This window comes from Trichomycterus rosablanca, chromosome 17 (genome assembly GCF_030014385.1).
Source record: "Trichomycterus rosablanca isolate fTriRos1 chromosome 17, fTriRos1.hap1, whole genome shotgun sequence".
In the NCBI taxonomy this organism is placed as follows: domain Eukaryota; kingdom Metazoa; phylum Chordata; class Actinopteri; order Siluriformes; family Trichomycteridae; genus Trichomycterus; species Trichomycterus rosablanca.
In genome coordinates this window covers 13,788,946-13,813,496 of record NC_086004.1, presented here as the reverse complement: position 1 = coordinate 13,813,496, position 24,551 = coordinate 13,788,946, and the positions used below count along the sequence as shown (strand labels likewise).

Sequence of the window (24,551 nt, the reverse complement as noted above, 5' to 3'; positions counted from 1 at the left end):
AGCCACCACATTGAGCCCTAAATCAGGGTCTAATCACTTTAATGGTTTTCATAAAAAATAAATAAATAAATTATTTTCAGAGTAGTAGAGGGTGTAATTGCAGCAAATAAGATGGTGCTTAGATGGCCCAGTGGTAAGTCATGCTAGCCCACTACCACTGGGATCCGGGGATTGAATCTCAGTGGCGCTATCAGCTGGCCGGGCATCTATACAGCCATGATTGGCTTTGTCTGAGGTAGAAAGGTGGCCGAACAGCCTAGCCATTAAGTGTGCACTTGTCAGGGCGCTCTCAGTTCCGGTCCAAAGCCCAGATAAAAACAAGGAGGGTCAGCATTAAAAAAAACTGTACCAGTTTAAATATTTGAACCAGAGTGAATCATAAAAAGATGCCAGCTAATGTCCACTATATACTGTATGGACAAAAGTATCGGTACACCTACACTTTACACATTTATGACATCTCATTCTAAATCCATAGGCGTTAATATGGAGTTAATGCCCCCCCCTTGCAGCTGTAACAGCTTCCACTCTTCTGGAAAGGCTTTCTACAGTACTTTGTGCCTGTGGGAATTTTTGCCCATTCATTCAGCTTGTGAGGTCAGACACTGATGCTGGACCCGAGGGCCTGGCTCGCAATCTCCATTCTAGTTCATCCCAAAGGTGTTGGGGTAAAGATGTGGCTGAGGTCAGGCCTCTATGCACGCTAGTCTAGTTCTTCCACACTAAACTTACCCAACCATGCCTTAAGTGGACCTTGCTGTGTCCCCTGGGGCTTTCTCCAAACTGTTCCAACAAAGTTGGAAGCGTCCAGTTGTTCAAAATGACTTGGTATGCTACAGCATTAAGGGCCTAGACCAACCTTTAAAAACAATCTACACTTGGTACAGTTGGCACAATCCAGTAAGGCAGATAACATTCTCCTGGCATCAGACTGCCAGATAGAGAAGCATGACTTTACGTTTGCACTGCTCCAGTGTCCAGTGGGGGAATGCTTTACACAACTCCACTATGCTAGGCTTTGTGCTTGGTGATGTAAGGCTTACATGCAGTGGCCATGAAAACCAATGCCATCAAGAGCAGGTTTGGAACTCTGCAATTATGGAGCCAGCAAGGGTTGTATGTGCATCAGCACTTTTTGACCCGGCTCTGTAACTTTACATGGTCTCCCACTTTGTAGCTGAGTTGCTGTGGTCTCTAAATGCTTCTACTTTTTAATAATGCCCCTCACAGTTGATCATGGAATATCTAGGAGAGAAGATATTTCACAAACTGGCCTGTTGCAATGAATAAAACACCAAAATTTTATTACTAAGTGGCGTGTCCCAATACTTTTGTCTATATAATGTATTTGTACCTGTGGTCTGGAAATATTTAACAAGTATAATGTTTGTTGTTATGTGCAGGGTCCTTATTACTTTTGTCCTTTGGAAAACGTCTTGGAAAACATTTTTATACTGTTAAATACAAAATAAAGAAAAATAGGACACATAAGCCTTAAAAATGTATAATGACGCAGTGTTTTTAAGAAATAGCTGACATGAATAGCTTGCCAGGTCCAAGTTGTGGAGGTTTTAACATTCAATTAGGGTTAAAGTCATCAACAGTAATCATTCTTAGCGTATATTTATTATGCTTGATCTAAGCTGGTTGATGTTTATATATCTTCACTAAAGCAAAGTCTTTCAGCGATGTCAGTTATGCACTGTCTCACGACTCTGGCTGGTCTGTCAGTTGCTGCTTGATTAAGATTGAGTGGCTGTGCTTCGATTTTATGTCAGGGTGGAGAGAGAGACTGAGAAAGTGTTTGTGTGTGAACGTTATATGAATCATGACAAACCACAGTTCAGCAGTAAAGCCAGTCGGGTCCTTGGAGCACAACACCTGCAGCCTCGCCCACTCTGGGTTGCATTATATTATCTAGTTTGGAATATTGTGCTCTGTTGTGAAACTAAATATAGAAAACCATACGGCTTTTGCAAACTAGTGCCAATCTGGTGACATGAAAATATGTGGACACCGGACCATGAGCCTGTTGGACATTCCATTTTAAAACTGTGGGAATTAATTGATGTGGCTGAAAGACACTATCTCAGTGATTGGCCATGTAGTACATTTACATTTATGGCATTTGGTAGACGCCAAACCCTAAACCTAGACTCACAATTGTGACCATATACAATAAAAGCAATTGAAGGTTAAGGGCCTTGCTCATAGGCTCCAATTTGGCAACTTGGCAGTGGTGGGGCTTGAACTAGCAATCCTTTGATTACTAGCTGGGTCTGTCTGAAAAACCTAGCGAGCTGCCTTGCGTAAGTACATAAAGTACAGAAAATTCTAATAAGACATCGCGCTGATAAGGCAGATTATTTAGACACACTACTTAGCTTCACCACAGTTTTCGATTACTAAGCTAACAAAGTTGACCTCAGGACATTCAAACCAATGGGCTAAGGCAGCACAATCCGCTAGCATACCAGCAAACATCTCCCTCTGTGTACTGAAAACGGTTAAATTGTCACTGACAAGCTTAAATTTGCAAATAAATGACACTTGTGCACCTTCATACAAATTAAAAATCAATCAGAATTCATTTACATTTGATTCGTTGCTCCACATTCGTTCGCCATATTTGTCATTTTTTTGTGAGAAAAGCTGTGCCGCACCTAATTCTGGGACCACCTTCATCAGTAAGGAAGCATTAAATGCTCCCTCATTATTTAGTCAGATTATCACTTAGAATTAAAGCACCTAATTAGGCAGCATTTTAAGGTATCTAAGAATTTAGCCCTCTTTGTAGGTGCGTGGGTAGGATGACGTAAAATGCGTGTATGTAGAGCTCACTAGGTTTTCAGACAGACCTGTTAGGTACCGTAACTGCTGAGCCGCCACTGCCCTGATACACTATATCTTAATAAGATGCTGGTCCGCCAGAAACCGCCATTCTGATGAACTATACTGTATGGATGGAATACCATTGGTTTAGAACAATTTTCCGTAATTGGTATTTTGCTTGTGGTATTAAAGAACACACTAACAGACTGGTCTATTTTCTAATGGTCATTCGGATTGAGAACTAATGACTGTGAAGGTCATACAGTTATGTTCATAATTTGTAACTGTATTCATTTGTGATGACCCTTCTCTCTTAGACCCAGATCATGCAGTGCACTTGTTAAAAACAATCTGAACTCATTATGTTTATCCACTCATTGTTTTACGTTTTTCTTTCATTTTCTACAATTTGCACAGTGTGTAGCACTGTCGCCTCACAGCAAGAAGGACCTGCATTTGATTCCCAGGTGGAGTGTACCGGTTTCCTCCCACAGTCCAAAGATGTGCAAGTGAGGTGAATTGGAGATACAAAATTGTCCATGACTGTGTTCGACATTAAAGCCTTGAACTGATGAACCTTATGTAACCAGTAATTACCTGTCCTATCATGAATGTGACCAAAGTGTGTAAAGCATGACGTTAAAATCCTAATAAACAAATAAATAAATATCTACAATCTATATCTACTTTTGGTTTTTCAAAATATGCAGTTTGTTACATTTTTAATTTGCCAATATTTTTACCAGTGTGCAAGTTGAGGCTTTCCAGACAGCTCAGACTTTAATGCTTTATAGGCATTGACAGCTGTCTGATTAAAAAGACAGGGATAAATGACAAAGAAACATCTGGAAAGAACAAGACCAAGTATAAGTGCTATTTTTATTTTTTGCTGTGCATATGTGTAGTAGTTACTAAATAAGCTTGGATGTGCTTGATTTGTTAAGCCACGGTCTGATTGTATCTGCAGACCCTTTTTGTGTTTATGGCTTGGAAGCAAAAGCACATTATAGAGAATTATAGAGAAAGTCTTCATGCTTCTGCCAACTGCTGAAAGTTGTTTTATGCTAAATGTACTATTTTATGTAGCTGTTTCGCCATTCATTATTAATAACCTTGTCAGTCATTTGAAGGTCATTCAAAAATGACGAGCATCAATTAAGGGAAGAAATGTAAACAAACAAGTTGCTCCAGCAGGTAAACACATCAAGCTCATAGTTAAGATAAATAAATCGGGAGTGACTGTATATATTAATGTTAAACAGTGCACATACATTGGTCTGTTAAATAAATTATATATTGAATAAATAAATTGAGATGCTATAACAAATTAATGCAGATGCACTTACACTGACTAAAATGTATGTCTACACAGAATTTATAAATGTTTATTGTGATTGGTATATTCGTTCAAAATGAAATAAATGTAAACAGACAAGTTAATACACACAATTTAAAGGACTTTTTTTACTAATAAAATTACATATTTAATTTTTTATTTAATCAGCCAGTTTTTCCTGCTTAGGGTCATGGTGGGTCTGTTTTCACCAATAAACACTAAGTGCAGGGCAGACAGGACAGAGTTTTAAGAAATTTTTCTTCCAAGGATGTATGAAAAACCTGTTAATGCATTCCATGGTCTCGTGGAACTGCATATATTTTAGGCTAATGTAAAATAATGGGGTTGTTTTTGACATATACAATACAATAAACCTTTACTTCTTTATTTCTTTATGCTTCTTAATCATGAACATGCTTGATTTTGGAATACCGTATTTCGTTCAGTAAAGGCACATTTACATGAGAAGCAGCAAAATCGCTTTAAGGCTTCACATTAAGCTTTCTGTAACAATAAGTGTTTTAGACTCTCTCATAAAAGCTGATTCTCACAATTTCCCAGCACCCTGAGCTATAACACAAGTTTAAAAGTTAAACAGGAGGAAAATCCAGCTGAACACAGACACGTGCAGCTTTCAGAGTGGACTTGACGGTTATTCCACACACACATGCAGATTTGTTTCATATTCGCACTTTGATGACATTTCACTGCACCTCTCAAGCCAAGAGCTGAACTAAACAGCAATTGCACACACATCGAGTTTAAGGGTACAAATTTCTCGACAAAAGGCATCAAGTTTCAAAGATTTCAAATTTAGGGGACGTTTAGTATTTAGTTTAGGATGATTCTGGTTCTATTGGAACTTATTTTTATTTGACACCTGAAAAAAAAAAAGTTTGCTAATTACACAGATCTTTGGGGAATCTAATCAAATAGAATTTCTTAATAGGAAGGTAACAGTCTGTTTCATTTAGCAGTAGGGATGTAACGATACACTCTACCCATGATGCGATGCAATTCACGATACTGGGTTCACGATACGATTTTTTCCCGAATTCCTTATTTTTCTTTAAAAAATTAAAAATTAAGTAAAATATTATATTTGTGCTGATCTTTTTTTTATTTTATTTAAATGTCATTTATTTCTGAGGTAGATACAAACTATGCCAAACAATGCTTCACATTTCCCTTATTGTGTAAAAAAACTGAAATAAAATTTTAAAACAAATCTCACATTATATAAATAAATGAATAATACAAATAAAGAAAGTATTCTCACATAAATAAATTTGGCTGGAAAATTTCGAACCTGCAACCTGTAGTGACGTCAACCAGGCAAGGTGAAAATCGATTCATTATACATGTAAATTTGAATCATTACACATGTGAATAGATTTTTAACTGTCTTGTGGTGCATCGTTAAATCCCTATTTAGTAGTAATGAAATTTAATTTTGAATATGTTTTCTATACACAACCCAAGTTTTAGAAGCTCTTTTGTGCCCTAAAGTTTAACCAAACATGTCAGGTTTAGTTCTGAGCAAGCACACAGTTTTTAATGGACTCTTTTGGTATATTTTTCGTGTTGAAGGCTCAGTGTTTGCGTAGTGTGTGTTTTTGTGATTGTGTTTAGTGGTTTTCTAAATTTTTATTACAGCATTTGCTCTGAATAAATATTCTTAGTAGCTTAGCTTCTTTCGCTTTTGGTCTCATGTTTCATCCTCAATAAAGTACTGGTAGTTTTCAGATTCTGTTCACATACATTTGGATTAAAATAATCTAAATGTTTTTGTTCTGCTCTAGTTATTAACTAGGTCGATACTTGATAGTGCCAAACAAATACTTCTTTGCATTAAAGCAAGGATTTATTTCAATGCTGAGTAATTCAAATGATTGATCCAGATTTCTGAACAGCACTCAGGTTACTCACATAATATTTATGGTTATTTTGATTACTGGTTTTGAAAATGATATCATTGCTATTCTTAATCCACTGCGTAGTGAACTAGGATGCTGCCTTTGTCAGGCATAGAAGATACCATGTCATGCTCCTTTTATAAAGATTATGAACATTAACAATTAATATTAAGCAGAGATTTAAAATATATTTTTCACCAAATTGCATGATACATGATGGATTATAGAATAAGATTTCAAAGCCACATTTTCAAGATTTTAAGGCTATAATCTGATTAACACTGATATAAAATAAAAATAATATCAACACTGCCTGGTCAGTAAAATACTTGAATAAAAAATTGATATTCCTAGAATTGATGAGTAGCAGTTTTACCTTTCTAAACGCAAACAGCTTCAGAGATTTTAATCAGTCAAATTACTGAACTGCATATAATATAAACCCAGTAATCAAATGATTGGTATACAATTTGAATATATAGATATACCAGCTGTTTTGAGGTGGAATTGTGAAGAAGAGACCATGGGAGCTGTTGCCATATATTGAAAAAAAAGTTTGGGTAGTCTGATCAGAAAGGTTTAATACTCTTTATGTTATAATGTATTAAATCAAATTGGTTAATAAATATAATATATGTACAGGTACTTTGGATTCAGTATTCGGCGTTTGATTAGAGGCCCAAGCGTTTTTAAAATCCACACATTTTAATGTTGATGCATTTATTCAAATCTGGTTTAAAATACATTTAAATGCTGTTGATGGTTGATGTGGAATTTGCTAAGTTTGTAAGACATAAAATAATAGGAACAGTTAAAGCAAGATTGTCCAGGATTCAATAAATAATAAATCCATCTTATAAGTTAAGAAGACTTATAAAGAGGTAACTGCTGCATAGTATGCGATAAACGAAATTATTGGCGAGCACTCATATTGTGAGGGACCTGGTCAGAGATCTGCAGACACTGATTTTGTCTAGGGGAGGGATAACCAGACTTGGAGTCACTGTAATTGTGCTGCATCTAGCGACGGCTACTGTCTGGTAAAGGTGTTGGTACAAATAGGGAAGGAATACAGAGAGTGTTGTGTGTTCCTCCACATGTTAACATTCTCAATGTAAGGTAGTTGTTTAATAAAACAAACAAATGGACTGATGTTGACCAATGGAGCTTAAGGATAGTGACCACACCTATATATTTGATTAGCATGGTAGATTGGGTGTAAAATGTCTAACGGAAGATAAAAGGTTGGGTGTAGATGACCTGTGCAATTTGGTCACCTCCTTATATGTGAAGTTTATTTTTGTAACATTTATTCATTGGATACTTTATTTGCTTTTTATTTGAATTATTATGTTAAAAACTGAAAAATGAGAACGTGCAGACATTTGTTCTCTGTCCATCACGTACGGCCGACAGTCTGCTGAATGTGTGAATGTAAAGCTGAGCGTTCACTTGGCATGCTACTTTAGAGTAGCGTAGTGGTGCCACCTTTAGGTGAAGAGAAGAATTGCAAGTACATGTATTCAAAGAGAAAACCCACAGGATGCGCTTTGGATATGCCCAAGTCAAGTGTCTGTGTAAGAGAAAGGGTTAAAGCCTTTCTTATAGCTTTATTTATTTTTTCATTGAGTTATTTATTTATTTTAATGTATGAACTGAATATGTTTATAATGTACTTTATAATGTTTGTTGAAAGAAGGAACCCTGAAACTTTATGCAGCCAACTTAACATTTACATTCACGGCATTTAGCTTTTAGTCTGTTGTGACTGAATAGAGTTTGAGCAATTGAGGCTTAAGGGGTCCAACAGTGGCAGTTTGGACTAGTAATCAGAAGGTTACTGGTTCATGCTGCACTACTTCCAAGTTTTCACTTTCTGCTACCACTAACCTTTAACCTTTGAGAAATCCGATTAGATTTTCGAAATTCGATTTCTAAACAGCCAAATGGTAAAAATGTCCTAACCTGTTTTCTGTCTCTTATTTCTAGATGGCTGCTTTGCAGAGTCCATTCTACGGGGACAAGATGAATCTGTACTCCCTGTGTAAAAAGATTGAGCAGTGTGACTACCCTCCACTTCCATCTGATCATTACTCGGAAGAGGTGAGACACTCAATCTAAAAAAGCCTTTTAAACACAGTGTTTGTGCTGAAAGAATTTTGAAGAAGTACAGAACTATTCAAATACTGGGTAGTTGTTTTATTAAAATCTAAAATCTTGTAGATGCTTGGCTCATTCGGAACTGGATTATAGTGCAGTCACATTGATTTTAATTACTTTTACACCTGTCGTTTTAGTAGTAATCAATAGTTGTGGTTTGTGCACTCTACATAACTGTAAAACTAAAACACTACATTGCTTACAGTACATGACTGGGCATAGTGAATTGCAAACTATATAATTGTTCGTGAAGTTGTGTGCTTCAATGGCAGTGTAGTTTTTAACCAGAGCAGTCCCAAAAACAATACTGTACTAAATAAGGCGTAGAAAATCCTAAAGATTTTTTAGCTCTGTTTCTGTTCTCTTTGCTTTTATTGGCTGTTTATCCATGGCTTGGTCTGCCTACATGACCACCTACTACATATGTGTCCTTTTAAAACATGCTGGAAAAAGTTGCCTTAGTGACTAATCCGGTGGCACGGTTGGTAGCTCCTGGGTTCAATTCCTAGGTGGAGTGGTTCAGGTCCTTTCTGTGTGGAGTTTTCATGTTCTCCTAGAATCTGCATGGGCTTACTCCAGGAGCTCCGATTTCCTTCCACAGTCCAAAGACATGCAAGTCAGGTGAATTGGAAATTTTTTCCTTGACTGTGTGATGAACTATTGGGGTTTGCTCAGCTCTCCAAAATTGGTTATTAATTGTACAATTGGGTCATGTATTGTATAGTGAGCACTCATGTTCCTAGTGAGAGTTTTGTTAAAATACGTCACATTATTTTCTGATTTAAGTGTCACACTGGAGGAAAACAGATTAGCGGAAAAACACTGTATACAGATTCAGTCAAAATTATTCAATCCCATTGTGAATTTGCTTTCTTAGCAAAATGTACAAACTTTCTGCTCTTAAGGCTCCTTTAAAATTCCAGCATGAGGCATAAAGAATAGCTTGGTTTAAAGAAACTCCAGTGGCCTGCACAGAGCCCTGACCTCAGCTCCACTTAACAGCTTTGGAATGAACTGGAATATCAGTGCCCAGCGATACACATGATCTTTTGACTGAATGGTCACAAATTCCCATACAAAGACATACTTCTAAGAAGGCTTCTAAAAGTGGCTGTTGTTATATCTGAAAAGATCACATGCAGGTCATTATAAGATGTCCAACAAGCTTGTGATCAGGTGTCCAAATATTTTGGTTATATATTATTTGACATTGTGCCTGCTTAATCCTGGTCAGGGTTGCTGCAGGTCCAGTTTCACTGGGAAACACTGGGTGTACGGCTGGAATACAGTGGACAGTTGATTTGAATTGAGCGGTGCTGCAGATTTCTAAGTGTTAACTAGTGCTGGGAGCAGTGATATTTTCTGACTTGTCCTTACCCACCCTGAGTTTACAGATAAAGAATGAGTGTTGCAGCTCTTCTACAAACTTTATATATGTATATATATTATGCATTTTTCTCCTATTTTCTCCCAATTTAGTGTAGTCAATTTGTCTTCCGCTGCTGGGGATCCCAGTTTTTTTTGCACTTGAGGAGGATACGTTGCTGCTCACACCTCCTCCGACCCGCGCGCAGGTCTTATCGGACCCTTTTCCACCCATGCACTCTGCACAGGTGTATCTATCTGCCAATCAGGGTCCTTACACAGCGTTTGAAGACCCCTCCCACATATTCCGGTCATCCCTCCCTGTAGGCACTGCTAATTATGCCCGCAAGATGGCGCCCAGCCGACCGGTGGCACACTGAGTTTCGAACCGAGGAGTTCAGAATCTCGGCGCTGGTGTGCTAGCAGTGCTGGGCACCCTAGGAAAACTTTTTTTGTATCTGTATTTGTATTATTTAAATAAAAGGGATCTTCAAGAAGTTGCCGCACTTATATTTTGGATGGAAATGATGAGGGTGGGAGGAGGAGTAATTTGTCGTGTCTGAGAGACTGAGAGAGAGATTATAGTCCGAATTTAGCGCCATCTGATTTCCACCTTTTTGGTCCGATCAAAGAAGCTTTAAGGGGAAGAAGATTTTCATGCGATGATGATGTGAAAGCAGCGGTGAATCAGTGGCTACACGCTCAACCAAAAACATATTTTGCTGATGGCATTAAAAAGTTGGTACGACGCTGGGATAAATGCATGGGAAGGTGACTGTAGGAAAGTTATGTAATTTGTTTTTTTTAAACCCTTATCATAAATGATGGGACGGATATACTTTAAATTGTCCCAGTATAAAGGTAGAACTGTATTATGGACTGATGTTGACCGAAGGAGCTTTAGGATAGTGAACACACCTATATTTTTGATTATCATGGTAGATTTTGAATACTGAACTAGTTGTTTATGCGCACTACTGATCTGCATTTTTGACATGTTTGCCAAATTGCGCTATTTTTTAATTTATGTGGTGCGTTTCATATTTTGATAAAATGCTTAGCGGTTTCTCACTGCCCAGGTGATGGACAGTTGCTGTGTTTCAAAATGCTTACCAGCCATCATCAGCTCATAATTCAAGCCTCAATTATAGCTCATGTCATTATTCTCCATTCATGAGATCTGTTCAGTACTGCAGAACCTTCACCCCGCCCCTACAGAACCCCCCCTCCACACACACACACACACACATCCCAGCGTAGACGGAAGGCCCGCATCCACCTCTGTCTGCGTGTAAACAATGCTCCTGAAGGCGAACGGTAAAAAACTGTCAGCCGTTCGTCTTTGGTGTGTCGTTTATCGTCTCCTCGCCTCACACCTGACAGACAACCCCCTTTACCCATCACAAATCCTGCGACTCTCGCCACCCCCCGAAATCTTTTATATATTTTTTTCCAGGCGTATGAATATTTTACATATCTGCATCCTGATTTGCCCCTCGCTCCCCCAGTTGCCATTTCTTCTCCACTAATTCTGCGCTGGGCTGGATTTGCATTTCACATGCCGCGCTGATTAGGAGACAGCAGCAGCAGCCAGGCCTAGGCTAGACGGAGCAGGTTGCCATGGTGATTAGGCTTTTGGGGAGTGTTCTTTTTTCTTTCTTTTTTCTGTTAATGATGCCGGTTGTTGGGGCTGAGGTCGAATCTCTGGTTTTCAGTAGCATATGAGTCTGAATTTTGGGGACTGCTGTGTGTCTGCAGCATTGGGCTTGTGCAAAGCTTTAGCTGGCGGAATGTCACTTTATGATTATTTTGCTGCTCTCAGAAGAAATGTGTCTTGTCAAATTTAGATATCTATTAATGAGTCAAATGTTTGACGTAAATTTTGAAGACTACTATACAGTGGTACCTTGAAACTCGGTCAATTGGTTCAGAAAGTGGCGTTGAGTTTAAAAGGCGTTGAGTTTCAAGGTATTTTTTCCCTTACAGATGTATGGGTAACCTGTTAATGCATTTCATGGTCCCGTGGAACTGCATATATTTTAGGCTAATGTAAAACAATATGGTTGTTTTTGACACTTGAAACACAAATATTATATGAAAAACACAAATACAATTTAAAACAGGTAAAAATACAAAAAAAATACAACCTTATGCTTCGTAATCGTGGAGATGCTTGATCTTGGAAACCTGTATTTTGTTCAGTAAAGGCGCACTCACATGAGAAGTGACAAAATTGCTTTCTATAAAGTGTGACGTTGCACAAAGCTTAACGTGACTTATTGTACTAAAACGAGTGAGGAATTTCATTAGTGAAGAGAATTTATGAGCAGTAATAATTAAGAGAGGTTTAGTGTTTATATGTCGTTCTTTTAATACATTTAGTCACATTAAGCTTTTTTTTTTTAATGATAAGCGCTTTAGACTCTCAGAAAAGCTGATTCTCACAATTTCTCAGCACCCCAAACTATAACACAAGTTTAAGAGTGAAACAGGAGAAAAATCCAGCTAAACACAGATACATGTGGAGCTTTCAGACTGGATTTGACAGTTATTCCACACAAATGCAGATTCGTCTCATATTCGCTCTTTGATGGCGTCTTACTGCACTCCAGCCAAGCGCTAAACAAAGCGGCAGTTCATTGTTCATTTAAAATTAAATAAATAAATAAAGCGAAACACATTGAGTTTAAGGTAAACGTTGAGTTTAAGGGTACAAATTTCTTGATGAAAGGCATTGAGTTTCACAAATTTTGAGTTTAGGGGAAGCTGGGTTACTAGGTACCACTGTAATTTTTAATAAGGGCCCTACTAAATTCATAGGAATATGTGCTTAATTTTACGGACCTCGTTATTCAAAAATCACAGATTTTCTGGATTTTTGAAGAAAAGAGCCACATTTCACGACGGTCATTAAATTACACTCATAAATTGAATAATAAAATAAATGGAAACTACAATACACAGCACAGCCTACCTTAATAGTTAAATGTAAACCTAAAACATCCAGCGACGGTGCGAGGCTCCGTCTCCGCATTCTCAGAATTGGTTCAGAGTTTTCCAAACTCAGTTACTTGAGTCGTGTTTTTAGCTGATTTAGACTTCGACATCTTGAGCATTTTGACTAAGCAGTTGCTAACTGAATTGCCGTAGGATTGTTAGAATTGTCTCATAGTGCAATTTAACCAGTAAACGTGAGGCATTTCAATGCTATGCAAATTAAAAACGTTAAATTTAACGCTAAACACAAACATTAAATGTTTAATTTCACAGCAAATTGTATATTACACAGGAAAAGACTTATTTTCACGGCTGTTAATTAGGTAGGGCTTTAATTAGAGTATGTGTTTGGTAGGTTGCCTCAGATGATGAGCTTCTCCACATGGCACCTATGTACAAATACGAAACACTAAATTAATTAATGATTGTAATTAAATAAATGCGCATTCACCGGGCAGCACGGTGGCTTAGGGGTAGCACTTGTCGCTTTACAGCAAGAAGGTCCTGGGTTTGATTCCCAGGTAGAGCGGTCTGTGTAGAGTTTGCATGTGTTCCCAGTATCTGGGCGGCACGGTGGCTCAGTGGGTAGCACTGAGCCTACAATACACAGCACAGCCTACCTTAATAGTTGAATGTAAACCTAGAACATCCAGCGACCGTGCTACGCTCCGTCTCGAATACAAAAATACTTCTTTTGACACCCCCCTTTGCGTCCACAGAATTGGTTGGGAGTTTTCCAAAGTCAGTTACCTCAGTCGCGTTTTTAGTTGATTTAGACTTCGACATCTTGGACATTTTGACTAAGCGATTACTAACTGAATTGCCTTATGATTGCTAGAATGGTCTCATAGTGCAACAAATTAAATTTAGAATTTCACAGCAAATTGTAGATTACACTGGAAAAGGCTTATTAAACGGTCTGTGATGTGATTTTCACAGCCGTAATTAGGTAGGGCTTTAATTGTAGTATGCGGTTTGGTACATTGCCTCAGGTGATGGGCTTCTCCGCATGGCACCTATGTACAAATACGAAAGCTCTAAATTAAGCGGCATGGTGGCTCGTGGGTAGCACTGTCGCCTTACAGCAAGAAGGTCCTGGGTTTGATTCCCAGGTAGAGCGGTTTGGGTCCTTTCTGTGTGGAGTTTGCATGTTCTCCCCGTGTCTGTGTAGGTTTCCTCCCACAGTCCAAAGGCATCCAGTCCGATTAACTGGAGAGACAAAATTGTCCATGGCTGTGATATTGAACTTGAACTGATGAATCTTGTGTAACCAGTAAATTACCTGTCCTGTCCTGCCCTGCCCTGAATGTAATCAAAGTGTAAAACATGATGTTAAAATCCTAATAAATAAATAAATGTGCATTCAAATGTACTTATTTTTTTGCACCTCTGTTTTCTCTGTTTCTTCTCTGTCCTGCAGCTGAGAAAGCTGGTAGATATGTGCATCAATCCGGATCCGGAAAAGCGGCCTGACATCACCTACGTGTACGACGTCGCCAAGCACATGCACGCTCTGACTCTGGCCAACTGAGTCCATCCTCCCCCGTCTGCCTTTCCTCTCCTTGGTCTACTTTTAAATGACGTTTGCCAGCGTTTTATGTCTTGTAAACTGCTCATTGGTTCCCATTTACAGATGTTACAATTAAACGAGATTAATCTCAGAAAGCTTGTTTACCATAGGAAGCCTTGAATCCAGCGATCTGCGAAGTGACTTTTAGAAGGTGGCGCTAGTTTTTTAACAGGTCTACTTCTATAGTAAGTAATGCTAAAGATTCCAGAGATTCAGTATGTGTATGTACTACACAGGTACAATTTACAACCAAAGATAGGTGGAAAATGTTATATGCAAAAAAATGTGTAACTGAATGTGCCTAAAGACAAAGAAATTCTGCAACCCTAAAGTTCTTTTTTTTTTTTTTTTTGCTGTTATTAAAGCATTTCCCAAGTTTGGTACAGATTATACAACGATCCCTGATTAATGAATGTAAATTTACCACCTTAACAGATGGGGAACTGTTTTATTATGTGTTTTTCTTTTCTGCAGTAATATTGTGAGACATACTTTCCTTGGTCCATTGACACTTCTAAACTATCTTGCAGCAAAAAGTCAGTGAAAAGCTCCCTTGGTTTCTATAAAATCTAATTTTATAGAGGTTTCTAGATCTAATAAAACAAAGAATGAAGTCATTTGTTGCAGGCCGCTTGAGTTTTGTAGTTAATTTGGTGCCTTTATCCTGCACTCGCACATTTCTGATCTATGCTGAAAGAAGCAGGGAATGCAACTAGACCCAATTTGGAATTTTGTTTGCTCATTTTAATAATACTTCAAACAAATGAGCATCAAAATCCTGAAAAAGTTAAATATTTGATGATGCTTTATCATTGCAAAATGAAAGCACACGGTAAACAGCAGCACCGTGACCCAGATTAACCAGTCATCTCCAATTCTCTAAAAATCCCAAATTTCTTTTATAACTTTTGCAGAATTCTAGCCCTCCATCCATCGCTGTTTTTAGGATTAAATAGCTTTTTCAGGTCCTCTGACTGACCAGCTACAAAACAAGTGAATATTTCATGGACCAGGACTGATGAAGGAACATAAATTTACAAAACTAGTATATCAGCTTGACAATCTTTATGTGAATAGTCGTAAGCAAATGGACTTTGTATCACTTCAGTTTTGTGAGCTGTGTGTGGGATTTGTTAAATAATGACACTCTTCATAAGTGTATAATTTTAGATGCAATTTTTTAAAAATAAGGCACTGCTGCCAGTGTGAACCTTAACAGTTAACAGGACAGAATGTGCTTTAGGTGCTTTATATCACCTCAGCCGAAAATATGTGGCTGTTTGTTGTTTTATTTTTTAGCAGGGTTTTGTTTGGGCTTGTTTCCTGGCATTTTTAATCCTAAAAAAACATTTCATTAAAGCTTTTTTTTTCAAGCAACCCACATTTTGACCCAGGTAACACAAACAATGCATCCAAACGAAACACAAAACTAAACATACTTAATTAATAAAACTGGTGGCAATCTGGTCCCACTGTGATTTACAAGATGTAACATAAAGCCTCCACAAGGGGGTGTTCGTGTTCAAGTGTATTTTGTGTTTATGTGCTTGTTAAAATTAATTTATTATTGTTATTTTTCTCTGCAAGTCGTTATTTTTGGCTCACAACCCACCCCAGGGGCGACACCCATGGTTTGAAAACCTGCTAAAATATTCTGCTTTGTAGGAGGTCAATTTACAAATCAGAATAAAATAAATCACACATTCATAGAATAGGGCTGGGCGATATGACTAAAAAAGTCATATTTTTTTTAAAAGTCATAACCGCTGCTTACCTGAGCTTCTCTTCTTCAAATTGAGACCAAATCGATACCCATGTGTTATTCCGTTAGGGATATAATTCACTTTGTTTTCCTTCATGTTTCCAAAATAGTTCCAGAATATATATATCCATATCCAATGGATGATTTATTCTCTCTGCTTTGGCGGAAAAAAGCTGAAACTGGTAATTTGTTAACTAAGTTGTCACTTGTACCTCTACAACCAATGAAGAGAGAGTTTTTCATTGCCAGCTTACCTAAATGACACATTGGAGAAATGCAAAAAAAAAAATTTAATTAGATAACAATTGAAATTCCGCCCATAATTTGAATTCGGAAGCTCTGATTGGTTTATACAGCTGTTTATCAAGGCTGACTAATTCGCTGAAAGACATTCGCACTGATCCATGGAGTCGTTTACGCACGACACAATAATGAAAACGAATGAATCTTTACCATGATTCGATTCCAATAAATAATTCGTTTGAAAAGAATCGTTCTCTTACTTGTTTTATCACTCATGGGCGATTTTCAGTACGGTGTAAAAAGTAATATTGAATATATCCATATTTGCGATATACTGCCCAGCCCTATCATAGAAGTTCGATTATAATTCAGTAATGTTTGGATGCATTATAGATTAAGGACTAGACACACTAAGTCATTCTTGTCCAGTTTCTGCCACATAATGAAATGGTATGCATGGTATGTATAAAACTGGCAAGTCAAATTGCTGTTTATTTACTATGGACATAACACAAACAAAGTGCATTTTGGGTTTGCACGCGTAAAGTATTCTCAAAAATGGATTTAATAATTTTGCATATGTTCATTAGTCATAAAAACATTCACTTGGTGTGTTATGTATGAACGTATTTGTGTCAGTAGTATGTGTAAGTGGTATATCTGGACCTTGTCAAACCAAATAGTTAAAGAAACCACATGAACACTGCATTGCCAGCCCAGTAGCATCTTTTGGTTTTTTTTTTTTTTTTGTTTTTTTTTACTGTACTTGGATTGCTCACAGACTTATGTCACTTATCTGGCAATCATGGTCACTTAGGCTGCATTGAAGGGGGAATAAAAACAGCAGCACATTTAACTTCATATTTAAAGCATAAAAGTTATACTATCATGAATGCAACATTAATATTCAAATGTTAATACATTTCTATTATTTAGAGTAAAATGACCATCGGTAATCTGGGCAGAGGGTGCTCAGATGGCACGGCGGTAAAACACGCTAGCACACCAGACCTGACATTTCAAACTCATCGGTTCGAAACTCAGCTCTGCCATCCAACAGATGGGTGCCTACACGAACAACAATTGGCTAAGGGTGAGGTGCCGGATTCCTCATGACTGATGCAATTACGACATCTGCTGGCTGATTGATGGTGCCTGCATAGTCGAGGGGTAATGGGATCAGGGTGTGACTCTGTACTCAAAGCTGATCTGCATATGAATTCGCATCGTGCAGGTGAAAAAATAGGGTCGGTTACTACACAAGTATCGGAGTGTGTTAGTTACGGCTCTCCTCGGTCAGAGTGGAGGCCAACATCAGTAGAGAGGAAGCGTAATGCAATCGGGTAGCCTAAATGGTACATCAGTTCCTCTTTTCATAAACAACCTTTAAAATGAACAGATTTCTACTGTTTAGATTAGAACGACCCTGCAAATTGCTGTTGTGAGTGTCCCAAATGCAGTGGTCCCTTTGTAGGGATGATCATTTCAGATGGGACAGCAGCCAAAGCAGTGAATGCACAAGACTTTGAAGACTTGTTTAACAATACACTTGACCAAAACTCATCAAATGCAAATGCAAGTCTTTTACACTTGTACTGACACAAATATCTTCAATGGGGGTAGTGGACGTGGGATGGGGGCGATGTTATTTATTAAATGTATCTCTTTGATAAGTAATTAGCATTATATCTTTAGTCCTAAGCTTTTTGATAACATCAAACATTAAGATCAAAGCTGCTTCTTCATACCTTTGTACAGCCAACCTTTAGTTTTATTTAGGAAAGAGACTAGCCGTTGACTTTTGACACACACCTCTGAGGTTCATTACAACTATTGCATCTAAACTTATCTAAAATTGCATCTAAAATTCATTGTGATTGTCTCCATGTAAAATATATATATTTTTCCTTTTTTGGCTCAAACATTGAGAGCATTTTAAGTGTTAGCCTTTTTATATCTTGCTAAAACCCATTCACACGTTTTCTTATACTGTAAACAGAACGATTCATTTCTTTTACCTCCTGGAAACATTTATTTTAAGGATCAGGTTGATGTATAATCACACAGAATGATGTGCTGAAGGTATATGTAGTACTGGTTTATATCATTTGAACATATCATTTTTAGGATGCATTGCCGCTGCAGTAAAAAGTGTTTACATATGAAGCCTCTGCAAGACTTGACAAAAAAGGGTGATGTGGATCATTCTTAACGTCTCATACATGGTTGGGTCATTTTTATTAGAAGTAAATATTCCAGGGTGGTACACGGTTACTACTGTGCTACGTTATGGGTTGATGAGTACAAATATACTAGTGGCAGAGTGAGCTTAAACATTGGACGTTATTAATTCAGCTCAACACTTTTAAATAGATTAACATTAACATTTAACCCTGCTGAACATTTCCCAGTGCATTGCTCTCTTTGCTTATACCAAACCGTTTGTGGGGTTGAAACGCCACCTGTTATTTATTCATCTTTTTGTTTTTTTGTTTTGTTTTTGATGGTTTAGATTAACATTTAGATGTCTGATAACTTTTAAGATACTTTCCATGCTTAATAAAAATTAAATAAAATTTTACTTTTTACTGCAAATCTGTTGGTTCATTTTGATATTATAAATATTAATAATACTATTTTTTTTTACTTCTTTTTTTATGAATTGGGGAATTGAGTAAGTGAGTAGCGGTGGTTGGGTGGGTAGCACTTTCGCCAAGAAGGTCCTGGGTTCAATTCTCAGATCCGCATGTCCTTTCTATGTGGAGTTTGCATGTTCTCCCTGTGTCTGCATGGGTTTCCTTTCACAATATAAAGACATGCAGTCACGTTAATTGGAGATACTAAATTCCCACTAGGTGTGTGTGTGTGTGTGTGCGTGCGTGCGTGCGTGCGTGCGTGCCCTGTGATGGACTGGCGATGGACTTTCACCCAGTGAATTAAACCCATCATGACCTTGAATAGAAATAAAGAGGTGGTAAAACAGACAATGAATGAATGAAGTACTATTGTGTTATTAGTGATAATTAAAAAAAAAAATTCTGAACTCCTTGGTTCGAAACTCGCCGTTGCCACCAGTCGGCTGGGTGCCATCTAGCGGGCATAATTGGCAGTGCCTGCAGCAGACACGGTTCTGCTAGGGCAGGATGACCGGACTATGTAGGTGGGGTCTTCAAACGATGTGTAAGGACCCTGATTGGCAGACAGAGAGGCGCCTGTGCTGAGTGCATAGGTGAAAAAGGGTTCCTCTATGGGCTGCGCGTGGGTCGGAAAAGGCATGAGCAGCAATATACCCACCTCGACTGTAATCGGGGATCCCCCAGCAGCATAAGACAAATTGACTACACTAAATTGGGAGAAAATGCATAAATAAAATAGAAAAAAAAAACTCTTTTTTAATAATGTTTTACATTTGAGTATTTATTTATTTTTAATTATTCAAAATCTAGTAAATATTAAAATATCAATTTATGTTTGATTAGGAACTCTGCTGAATGCTGCTCTTAATATGTGGATATGTGAACCCTAAAACACATATTGTACAATGAGCAGTCTTATCCATGCTGTTCTTTTTGTATTTGTGTTCATAGTAAAATTTACTAATTTTTAAAAAAAAAGGTTAATGTAAACAAGGTTAATGTATTGATTATTATATTGCATAAAATGTAAAGCCAGTAAATAAACAGGGACATCAAAATATAGTGGTACCTTGAAACTCAACGTCAGTTGGTTATGGGCATGCTGTCGAGTTTAAGAGGTGTTGAGTTTCAAGGTATTTTTTTTCACATAAGGTTACAAGATTGAACTGTACAACTCGTCCACCTTTGTACTCGAATACTCCATGTTTTACACTCTTCCAAATTTTTACACTGATTAGCCATAACATTAAAACCACCTCCTTGTTTCTACACTTACTGTCCATTTTATCAGCTCCACTTACCATATAGAAGCACTTTAGCACTTAGTTCTACAATTACTGACTGTAGTCCATTTGTTTCTTTACATACTTTTAGCCTGCTTTCACCCTGTTCTTCAATGGTCAGGGCCACCACAGAGCAGGTATTATTTAGGAGGTGGATCATTCTCAGCACTGCAGTGACACTGACATGGTGGTGGTGTGTTAGTGTGTGCTGTGCTGGTATGAGTGGATCAGACACTGCAGCGCTGCTGGAGTTTTTAAATACCGTGTCCACTCACTGTCCACTCTATTACACTCCTACCTAGTTGGTCCACCTTGTAGATGTAAAGTCAGAGACAACCGTTTATCTATTGCTGCTGTTTGAATGGGTCATCTTTGAGACCTTCATCAGTGGTCACAGGATGCTGCCCAGGGCGCTGTTGGCCGGATATTTTTGGTTGGTGGACTATTCTCAGTCCAGCAGTGACAGTGAGGTTTTTAAAACTCCAGCAGCGCTGCTGTGTCTTATCCACTCATACCAGCACAACACACACTAACACACCACCACCATGTCAGTGTCACTGCAGTGCTGAGAATCATCCACCACCCAAATAATACCTGCTCTGTGGTGGTCCTGACCATTGAAGAACAGCATGAAAGTGGGCTAAAAAAGTATGTAGAGAAACAGATGGACTACAGTCAGTAATTGTAGAACTACAAAGTGCTTCTATAGGGTAAGTGGAACTGATAAAATGGACAGTGAGTGTAGAAACAAGGAGGTGGTTTTAATGTTATGGTTGATCAGTGTATGTAAAATAAACATTATTGTTTACTGTGAAAAGACCTTGTTAGACGATGAATTTATTGTTCACACACAAAACTTTTCAGGCTCAGATACAAGAAAGCAGCTCCTAACCATGAGAATTCCTCCTGATTATTTGATCTTTGTGTGCAGTTTCTTATTGTTCCCTCAACAGTTCTGCATTTTTGCCAAATTCAACATGGCTTGCATTGTTTAGTGAGGTGTAAATGTGAGCTGTGCAGCAATTGGGTTTTTGAAACAGTGGTTTTCCTAGCTTGACTTTCTATTAACACCCTTTTGTTTGGTATTTTGTCCTCTAATTAGGGACATAAAGAGACTTTTCTTGGTTCTTTATTCTCCTTGCAAAAGCAGACTAATAAATTCATCTTGCACCTTTCTGTAGTTAAATTGCAGTTTGTTCTCATTTAGTTTGTTTGTACCCACTTGACAAATACCTGCTGCTGCCCCAAAGTGTTATTGTGTGCTTTGTGCAGTGTGTTGTGCTCCTGGGTGTTCGTTTAGATCATCCCCCCCTTGGACTGAGTGAGGTGTGGGACCCCTGCTCTCTTTTTCTAATGAATTCCAGGAGGAGTACAGTTCAATGTCATTGCACAAAATTGCTCCCTTGAAACTGTGCTCACAATGAAAACAAATAAAAATAAGAGTAGCAGTTAATATGGGGCTTGTTTGGGCTGTGCCAGGGGAGTTTTTATACCCACAAGTAGGCTAAGGCTGAATATTATGTGTGAATTGCTTTTTTGTAATTAGTAATTTCTTACTAATATTTGTATATGGTTTTATGATTACTGCATATGAAACATGGGCCTACCTTATGCTAACACTGCTACTGACGTGCCGCATTTACTATAGTACAAGGGTTCTTCAAAAAATGTCTGCACTTTTTTTCAACTCTTCTTAACCTTATTAAGAAATGTAAAAACAAATGGATGGGTGGCCACATGAACAACGATTGGCTGTTGTTCACAGGGTTGGTCAGCCGGATCAGGGTTCCTCATAACTGGTGCAGTTATGACCTCTGCTGGCTGATTGATGGCACCTGCGCAGAGTTGGGGGATAATGCTGATCAGGGTGTGGCTCTCCATGCACAAAGCTGATCCGCATCTGAACCTGAAAAATTCGGAGAAGTGTAGCCACTGATGCACCGCTGCTGTCACATCATCACATGAAAATCTTCTTCCCCTTAAAGCTTCTCTGAGCGTCTAAAAAGGTGGAAATCCGATGGTGCTAAATTCAAACTATAAGCGTCTCTCAGTCTCTCAGACATGACCAATTACTGCTCCTCCAACCCTCACCGTTTCCAAACCAAAGTATAAAAGTGCGGAAACTTTTTTGAAGATCCCTTGTATAATAATCATAGCACAACAGGTATAAAAGATACATTATTAATAATAAAAATTGTTAATAATCTTTACGGCGCACATACTGTATTTTTACTAAATACTGTCCTAAGATTATGTTTAAAGTATTCATCTCATGCAACTTTTGGAAAACTGGGTATGTTGTGGGGTGCGGAAAATGAAAATGAATTCTTCGTAGGTGTGGGTAAGTGAATGAGTGTGTGTGTTGCCCCATAATTAATTGGGCAGTCTAGGGTGTTGACGTACACAAAGTTGCTAAACACTAATGTTTTACATGGCTTTAAAGGTAGTATTGAAAATAGTCTACACTGTTTACCAATGGCCAGCATAGGTCCTGGGGCCTGGGTTCAAGCCTTGCCTTTGGTAACTGTCTTACACTGGTACACTGAAGGTACACTGGTTTTCTTCAACCTGCTAAAACATGCAGAAGGTGAGTGACTTACTAAGTTTGACTAAGTGAGTTGATGGGTGTGGTGCTTTTTGATAGATTGTTTCCTTGTCAGGTACCAGAAACTGCTGATCTTTTTAGCATATCGTTCTTATTATTAGTTCCATTTCCTTGTTTTGGATGTTGATTATGAAATATTCTAAAAATATTCCATGACCATACTTTAGGCCCATGGTGGTAAAATGTGAATGATAGCTTTTGTAATTTATCTTTTAATTTTTTTATACATGCATATGTTGCTCTAAGATCTCAATGTACTTTTCTGCATTAATGCTGCCATCACAGAAGTGTAAATGACCTTTGCCAAGGGCACTGACACAGCCCCATACCATGGTCCTTTTTATCCTTGGACCGTAGCACACAACATCCATTTTTTTTCAAACAGACCTGAAATGCTGATTCATCTGAGCACAATACACATTTCCACTGTGTGATTGTCCATCCTTGATGCCTTCAAGCCCAGAGAAGTCGACGCCGCTTCTGGACATGGTTAACATAAGGCTTCTTTTTTGCACAGTAAAGTTTTATGTGGCATTTGTGCATGTAACTCTGTATTGTAGTGCTTGACAAAGGTTTGCCAAAGTAATCCCTCACCCATGTGGTTATATCAGCTATTGTTGAGTGGTGGTTCTTGATGCCGTCTGAGGGATCGAAGATCACGGGCGTTCAGCTTAAGCTTGCGCCCTTTGCCTTTACGCACTGAAATTTCTCCTAATTCCTTGAGGGATCGAAGATCACGGGCGTTCAGCTTAAGCTTGCGCCCTTTGCCTTTACGCACTGAAATTTCTCCTAATTCCTTGAATTGTTCAATAATTTTCTCATGCATTTGTTGATAAACTGGAGATCCTCTGATCATCTTTGCTCATCAAAGACTCAGCCTTTCCTGGATGCTGCTTTTGTACTAAATCATACAATCACCTGTTGACGTCACCTGTTTGAAACCATCATTATTTAGTTTTTTTTTGGAATGTGTTGCAGGACTTTTTATTACCTATTTTAGATAGATAATCATGCCCCATGCCCCCTGTCTGATACCAATGTGGCACTGGCTCACTCAAAGCAACTGGTATAATTTTTATGGTCTACTATTTAACTGGGTGAAGCAGACGTCTACTGAGACTTCATGATGAAATCATGACTAAGCCCTCCAAAAGCACAAAATTATACAGTTGATTGCATGATAATTTTAAATGTATTCGTTTTAATTCTTACTTATGTAAATTCCCCCCCCCCCCTGTTTTTAGGGTGTTTCCTGGAAAATGCCAAAATAACCGTGATGGCAGTTCTCTCCTGAAGTTTGGCACAAAGTGGTGAGCCACAACCAATCTTTGCTTGTAAAGACTCTTGGTGGATCCTCCTTTTATACCCAGTCATGCTCTCACCAGTTACCAATTCACCTGCTTATTGTGGAATAATGTAACTTAAATATTCTATAACCTTTTCACTCTTAATTTGCCTCTGTTACAACCTTTTAAGGGTGTTGCAGGCATTAAATAGGAAATGTTTTCCTTGTACTTTTCTCAGTTAAATAGAGTCAAGAGAAATAGAATATCACAGATTCTTCCTTTAATCGTGTTTTACAAAATATCTCAGCTTTTCTGGAAATGGAGCTTGTAGTTTTGGCCCTATAGTTTTATGTCCATGTTACAACAATTTCACATTCAGTTTGTATAATCCATATTATATGTCAGATAGCATCATTGCCAAATACTTTTTTTTGTTAAAGTATCAAGTGGCAGATTTTCATTTAGCTGGCAGTGTATTTTCTCTGCACTTTTTGAACTAGGACTGATATTTATTTGTAGTGCCAAGCCAAGCTATAACTTTTTATTTTATTTTATTCTGT

At 38.0% G+C, this 24,551-nt stretch overlaps 1 protein-coding gene across 1 annotated transcript in view; it reads left to right on the top strand.

Moving 5' to 3' along the window:
- nek7 (NIMA-related kinase 7) overlaps positions 1–14,785 on the top strand; it is a 141,453-nt gene extending 126,668 nt beyond the window's left edge. Inside the window, exons 9-10 of the mRNA XM_063012711.1 lie at positions 8,074–8,187; positions 14,027–14,785. Of these exons, the coding sequence (XP_062868781.1) occupies positions 8,074–8,187; positions 14,027–14,137 (225 nt within the window). The 3' untranslated portion in view covers positions 14,138–14,785. The remainder of the gene's footprint in view (positions 1–8,073; positions 8,188–14,026) is intronic.
- The last annotated feature ends 9,766 nt before the right edge of the window (positions 14,786–24,551 follow it).